At 32.8% G+C, this 8,410-nt stretch overlaps 1 protein-coding gene across 1 annotated transcript; it reads left to right on the forward strand.

The window, feature by feature from the left end:
• Positions 1-1,852: 1,852 nt before the first annotated feature.
• Positions 1,853-5,332, forward strand: HELRODRAFT_166693 (hypothetical protein; the record flags this gene model as incomplete). The annotated part of the gene is made up of 1 exon (XM_009011918.1): positions 1,853-5,332. The coding sequence occupies one exon, from the start codon at positions 1,853-1,855 to the stop codon at positions 5,330-5,332; it is 3,480 nt and encodes a 1,159-aa protein (XP_009010166.1).
• Between the last annotated feature and the right edge of the window lie 3,078 nt (positions 5,333-8,410).

The raw sequence follows: 8,410 nt of genomic DNA on the forward strand, positions 1-8,410 counted from the left end.
CTAACGCGTTTATAGCTTACGATCATTTTCACGTGTGCACTTGTGAACATGTGTGTGTGTCTGTGTGTTTGTGCCTGTCTGTGTCTGTCTATGTGTCGTCTTTTTGGTGTTTGTTGCTATATTTATATCATCATTATCGGTAAGTCTATGGTCATGTCGTTGTTTTGGTTATTTATGATGATGTTTTAGTGTTTTTTACGACGTCATTATGCAGTTGTTTACAATGTTTATGTTTGTGGTTTTTGTTTGTTTGTTTATGTGTGTGTGTGTGCTGGATTGAATATTGTTGTTGTGACGTTTTCACTTGTGTGTTTTGTTGGTAATCCGTTTGTTGTTTCATAATGTTGTTGATTGTTCGAGTTTTTTTTTTGTGGGAATACTTACGCACGATTGTTTTGTTACGTGAGGCCACTCATTGTTTTGTTGTTGTCGCGTTCTCATATTCTTATGACGTTTTTAATTTGTTGTTGTTTTATGCTATTTATCGCTATGCTATTTGGGAGTAGTCATTCATTTAATTGTATGTTAATGGTAAATTTTCGGACATTCTATATTTAGTTGCTGTTGCTGATGTCTATGTTGATGTTTTTTGTTGATGTTTTTTATATTGAAGTTGTTTCTTGTTGATGTTGTTATCATGTTGATGTTATTTATGTTTATGTTGTTTTTATGTTGATGTTGTTTATGTTGATGTAATATTCCATTGATATTATGATATTTGCAATAGGTTTTTCATTATCACATATACGCTATGCCATTACAATCGATCACCCATTGTGTTTTTATGATCAGAAGAGAAAAATTTTTTGAATAATTATTTCAATAAAGAAAATTATCTTATAATTGTTTTGTTATTAATGTTATTATGTTTGTTTTTGTTGTCTATGTTATTGTTAATAAGAATAATAATAATAATACTGTTTATTCTTTGCAGACATTTTCTATTATATCTAGGCATTTATTTATTATCGACCATTCGTCCGTTCGCTCTATGATTTATGGCTGAGAGGCACGATATTTATGGCTGGTTGGTGATGAGTAGGTGGTGATGGTGATGATGATGGTGACGATGATGATGCCAGTTATAGTAGTGAGAATGATGATGTTTCATGATGATGTTACTGATGACAGTTGTAAAAATAAGAGATGGTTGATGATGATAATTATTATTATCATTATTATTATTATGATGGTAATAATGATGATGATGAAAGTGATAAAAAATAACAATGATAATGATGGAAGTGAAGATGAATGTGATGAAGATGATAATAGCGCTGATGATGATGATGATAACGATTACGATGATGATGATGAGTATGACAACGGTGTCTTTGAATCTATCTGCTGACTCAGACGCTCCGACAATTATTTTCACTAAATGTAATTTGACAAACGCCAAATTTATCTCTTGGTGACATAAACAGAATATATATGTTTTTGTGTGTATATATGTGTTTGTGTGTGTGTGTGTATGCGTGTGCGTGCGTGCGTGTATTATGTGTGTTTATGTTTATTATGTTTATATTTGCGACTGATAACTGCACACATCACAATACGATGTTTTCATATTCGTTTTAAATTTCTCACGACAGGTGTCCTTTTCGTCATTCATCCTCCTCGCTTGCTCCCTTTCTCTCTCTCTCTCTCTCTTTCTCTCTCTCTCTCTCTCTCTCTCTCTCTCTCTCTCTCGTCCATGTTTCCAGTGAGTTGAGTTTCAACGTTGTTGGAAACTTACGACTACATTAACAGTCAACAACACTGTTGGTTGTAATAATAGTTGACGAGAATAGCAAATTTGTCGAGAATAGCAAAAAATATAAACGATTCAAAAATCAACAAAAACTGCAATATGACCGACTTCGGTACAATGAGCGTAACACGATCTCTCTCCATCTCTACTCGATCGTCGCCATCTTCTTCGCACATCACTTATTTCCACAATCCATACTCACGTGACTACGAGCAGACCGGCCAATCACAACATCAGCCATATTTCTTCGGCAAAACCAACAGTAGAAACAACTCCCCCAACTTGTTATCCGACACGATCGGCATCATCGACTCCAACAATCGATCGGATAACATCGATATTAGTTACATCAGCAGCAACAACAATAACAACAACAACAACAACAACAAACATTTCCAACAACAAAAACAGCAACAACTTAAGAGACGTGCAGAATGGATAACCCTCAGTAAACCATTCCTCATGAAGCTTGTTGAAAAGTTGTGCCAGCTGAGTTTTGAGAACGATCAACAAAATGAAAAATTTCAATACAACAACAACAATAACATTAATAATAATAACAGCAACATTAGCAACAACAACAATAATAATATTAGCAATAACTTAAACAAAACCATTAACAACGAAAATCGCAAAAACGTTAAAAATATAGAGAGAAGTAATGCAGTTATTGAGACTAAAGTGAGTTTGAAAAATAACGTTGCTATCAAGAATAATAACAACAACAACAACATACTGAAGAACAAATGCAACGTGACAAAGAAGAAGAATAATAATGATGATTTTGACGATTCTGACGACGATGATTTTGTTGAACACCCAAGCAGAATCACATTAAACTCAACGTCAAATGACAGCTACCCACAGCTACAAAGCCAGCGACAAAGAATGGCAAGATCGAGAACAAAAACGGCAACAAGTAGACCGTTCTCAGCATCTGCATTGTCGTCGCTTTCAACAGCATCTCCAGCAACAACAACGACAACAACAACATCGTCAACACGCAGTAGTGCAGCGGCTGCGACGAAATTTGCAAGACCATTTGAATCCAGCGAGGAGAGAACCACCAGTGAACACAGCGACTACATGAAAACTGATTCTGAACCTGAGAACAAACTGAAAAGTGAGGACTATTCTCCGAACATGAGACATGTTGAGCAACAGCTGCAACAAGTTGAAAACAGCCACATGTCGGTTGTCAACAACGACGACAGTGACACCGAACAAATTGATGTCGAAGATGTTGATGAAAACGCTCCAATAAGTTTCAGAGACATTCTGAAGAATGAATCGCAACAAAACGCAAAGAACAACAACATGATTTTTACCGACAACAATTTTTACGGCAACGAGGCATGTCGGGAGGTCGGCGTCGTAATCAGCGCTGATGGAAATAATATTTGCAACGATGGAGAGGATGGAGAGGAAGAGAAAGAAGATTCGAAGGAGTTGGTGAAAGAAGAAATTGAAAATATGATGAAAAAGTGCGATCAGAACAAAAATGTTGAAAACATCAGCTACAATTTTTTTGGCAACAAAGATGCAGAAAACAAGCACATCAGTTTCAACAACCACAGAAACAACATTTTTGACCCAATCTGGAGTTTAGCATTCAAATCACAGCTTGACCGGAAATGGTTTGAGAAAACGGAAGCCATTAATTTATTTCCACTCTACAGATGGCAGTCTACGTGTTTTGCTGCTCCGCCATCTTTGCATACTCCAACCGGAAGTAAGCAGCTGTGGGCGGCATTCAACAAGAGTCTGGTTTATAAGATGTTTGATGATGTCTTGCAGGGTGATAGAGATAATTGGATGAAAACTTCACCATCCTTGCTACAAAACGCGCCACCAGTGTTGAAGAGTTGTTACATGCTCAACGTGAGCAACATCAACAACGTAGACAACACTGATAACAGTGACAAACATAACGATCAGTTGATTCATAAATGTCTGAACAACATTCACAACAACAACAAAGTTTCAAACAACGACAAAAGCTGCACAAACATCAGCAACAACAACAAAAAATCAACATACTTTTACAGAAGGCGCCAGCGTCCTATGTACAACAAACGTTCGAGAAACCGTCCATTTCCTGAAACGTCAAAACGGAAATCGTATGAGGTCATTGAAAACAAAAACACAAAAGAAGAGGAAATGATTTCAAGTTGCATGGAGTCAGTGCCGATACTTGGGGCCTTGTTAAGAAGCGACGATAGCAAAATTTACAGCAGCAACAACAACAGCACCACCTACAGCAACAAAATTTTCAACAGCAGCAACAACAACAACATTTCTAATGTTAACTGCAGCAACAACAACAACTCTAACACGAGCGACTCAAAACATCAATACGGCAATGTGCTTAAAGTGCTTTGTAACAGGAACAACCAGCAACAAAATTATTTTCCACAGCATCAACAAAAATCACTTAACATTTCAAACAACAAAATTAACAACAATAATGCCAGCAACACTAACAGCAATAACAACAACAACACTGGCATCAACAACGCGCATAACAAATTTGACGTTTGGCCCAAATGGGTGGCATTAGACAAATGTCACGTTAAATCTTTGGTTGACTCGCTTGTCGTTTCAATGATGTCGGCCGATAACCAACAACAGCCACAATCTCCGCAACAATCTCAACAACAACAACACTCTCCGCAACAACAAACGCCAACTTCAACTTTGCCACATCAACAAAATGTTAACAATCTCAATGCTAACAGCGTCAGCTGCGATGCAACCAACATCAACCAAAATTACATTAAAACTGACGAAATTAGCGTGAAATTATCAAAAGACATCGACAGCAAGACTAGCAATAACGTTAATAACGAGAAATCGGGCAGCGACAACAACGAAAACTTGGCCGCTGACGATCTAACTCTCTCAAATCAAGACAGCTACAACTCCTGCAACAAAAATCTGCCAGCAATTATGAAAGAAGAAAATGCAACAACATTTTCTGCGATGAATAAATTATTATTAACACCACCAACACCAATAACGTCACCAGCAGCAATTTCATCACTACACGCCTGCAGCACTACAGCCATCCAACAACAACCTTCATCATTATCGCCTACAATGGCAAACACAAACGCCGAAATTGCCGCTAAAACTAATGAATGTTTCACTTCTATTTTCACTCCTACTACTACTTCGAGAAGCATCAGCTGCAACCACATCACAACCGTTACTACACCTCCAACTTCATCTGAAAACATCAGCCCGTCGGTTCCAATTTCAACGCGAGATGAAGAGTTGATGGAAGTATGCCACGACGATGACAGTCCCAACAACAACAACAACAACAACAACAACAACATCGGTTATGATAATGACGGTGAGGAAGAGGAAGACGACGAACCAATCAGCAACGCGGATGAAGAGGAGGATATGGATTTTGCGGATCCCCAAACTGCAGCGATGACTTCCGGTTCGAAAAAAACAAAATGTCGGAGCAGCTCGAAGGGCATGGCCTGCGTGCAGAAGTGGAAATCTAATATGCTGATGCGAGTGGAGGCGGAAGTCGGCAAACCGGAAGTGAAAAACGATTCGTTATAGGGATGGGCGATATTTTGTTTTTCACGCCGAGTAGTTTCGATGGCGCTTCTGAAGTCATTAAGTTTAATTGTTGTTGTTGTTGTTGTGATGTGTACGTGTTGTCATTGTTGTTGCACTTTTTTGTTCATCTTGCTTTTGTTACGATATATACGGCAGAAATAATTAACTTAGATACAATTTGATATGATTTGTTTTTTAGAAATTAATTTAAAATAATGAACGATAATATTGAAAAAAAAAACAAGTTAGTTGTCACCAAGTTATAGATTCAACGACTGTTTTGATATTACAGATGTATGTAGATATTTTACACAGCTACAAGACATGAGGACAATATATAGGCAGTTAATTATTCGTTTATTAATTACTAATCGTTTTAACTTTATACATCATTACCTTTTTATATAATTTATTAAGGTTATTGTTAGTTTTTTGTTCAATGTTATCAAATGTTATTATTTAAAATGAATACTTTTTTTACCACTGATTGCATTAAGATATATTGATTTGATATCAATGATATCGGAACGTTAACACAATTTTTAAAATGGTCATCTATATGGGAGGTCACATTTTTTATCATCTTGATCTTCTTCATCACCATCTTCTTCCTCATAATCATCATCTTTATGCTCATATAATCATTTCGAACATTGAATACATACTTTATCATTGTTCATTTCATTGCTAATGTAGTATCATCAGATTCGTCCATATCATCATCATCATCATCATCAACATCATCATCATTATTTTAGTTTAGTCACCATCATCGTTATCATAATTTGAATCGCCGTCATCATAATCATTGCTATAATTATCATCCTCGTCCCAATCACTACCACAATAGTTACAATCATTCAATTGTGTTTTTTCATCGTCGTCAGAGTTTTAATCACCATCATCATCATCAGTCATGATTACTATCGTTATATAAGAGTTTTAATCTTCATCATAATCATCATATTCATCATTACCATCATCATCATCATTTCCTGACGGGTAAATGAAACGCTATGAGCAATTTATTATTATTATTATTAATTCTTTTTTACTTTTTTTCTACCTTTTTTCGCATTCTGATGAATTTATTACTTGATAATTTAATTATAAACAAACAAATAAATAAACAAACCAGCAAATAAATAAACAAACCAGCAAATAAATAAACAAACCATTAAACTGATTTCTTAAAAAAATGTACCCAACAATCTTCAAACAACTAATTGAAGGCTTTTATGATATTAATGATAAGACCTAACGACGATAACGATGATAATTATAATAATAATAATAGTAATTATATTAATTATGATAATAATAACTTAATGATAATGTTGTCTATATTATTTTTTTCATTTACCTTCAACTGTGCTTTACAAAAAGGTAAAAAAAAACATTTAGCCGTCATTTTGAACTCGTGGGTAAAACGCGGAAGTACTTTTTTTTACTATATATTTTTGCGTTGTCCATTTCTTAATTTAATTAATTGGTTGTCTAATTAACTAACTGATTAATTAATTGATCGCATAATTAATTAATTGGTTGCTTAATTAGTTAATTAACTAGTTAATTATGTCATTGAAATTTATTAATTTGGGTTTATTATAAGTCATCACACTTTCTTCCTCTTAAAATCGTTACAACTATCATTATCATCTGTCATTATCATCTTAAAAGTTATCATCATCTTAATCACCATCATTTACGTCATCATCGTCACCATCTTTTCAGCCATCATCGTCGTCGTCATTATCTTTGAGACCATAGTCATCGTCATTTTTAAGGTCATCATCATCTTTATCATCATCTCGTTTCATTTGTTACAATACTTTCTGTGTTGATCACTGACTTTTGTGATATTACTTATAAATAACTTATAAATAATAATAAGATCGAATAAAACAATTATCAATAATGATAATAATAAAAATGTTACTAATAAATATTATTATTGTTATTATTATGGATAATTAATTTGCTACCTTTATATCAAATTTTCGCAATCGACAACTTGTTTATATTAATTAATTAGTTAATAAATTATTTAAAAGATAATTGAATAACTCTTTCATTTACACTAATTGGACAATAATAATAATATAAATAATAATAATAATATTCGTTATTTTGGTTATATATTTGTGTATTTGTGATCTTCTCGGTAAAATGTTGGAAGCTTTTTGAGTAAACATTTTTCATTTACCTTAATAAATCCTTAGTGATCATGGTAAAAAAAACACACACACTCACTCAAACACACACACACACACACACACACACAGATAAATATATAAATATATATATATATATGCATGTATATATATATATATATATATATATATATATATATATATAATATATATATAATGGCCGGGTAAAAGTTGATGGTAACCATTTGAAAATTAATTCATTTTATTGAGTAATATTTCTGTAATAATTATTTTAATTTATTTTATTAATATAATATGTCATCATCTTATTAATCATCAAATAGTCATGATCATTCACCACCAGCCATGTCATCAAATACAAATGATAATCTTACGAACTAATGATATTCAAAAGGTTTTTGTGTTGTTTATTCATTATATAATTAAATTAATAGCTATATATATATATATATATATATATATATATATATATATATATATATATGAAATTTTGATTATTTTAACCAATAAATGCTGGCAAAAGACCATAATTAATGCAGTAATTTATGAAATCTACCGAATTTCTAGCGTCGGATAGTTAAACAATTTATAGAAAATTATAGTAAGGAAAATTGAATGGACATACTTTAATTTGATTAAGGCCAACAATTAATAAAAGAATTCATACAATACCGTATAAAAAATATGGTCTCCTTCCAACATATAGTATTATTATTATTATTATATATATATATATATATATATATATATATATATATATTAACATATATGTATTATATATATATAAGTTAGATTTCTTAAGGTACTGCATTAATTAAGGGCTTTTACTTGCATATATATATATATATATATATATATATATATATATATATATATAATAATAATAATTTAATGTGTACATATA

The sequence above is a fragment of the Helobdella robusta genome (assembly GCF_000326865.2).
Source record: "Helobdella robusta unplaced genomic scaffold HELROscaffold_10, whole genome shotgun sequence".
NCBI classification, from domain to species: domain Eukaryota; kingdom Metazoa; phylum Annelida; class Clitellata; order Rhynchobdellida; family Glossiphoniidae; genus Helobdella; species Helobdella robusta.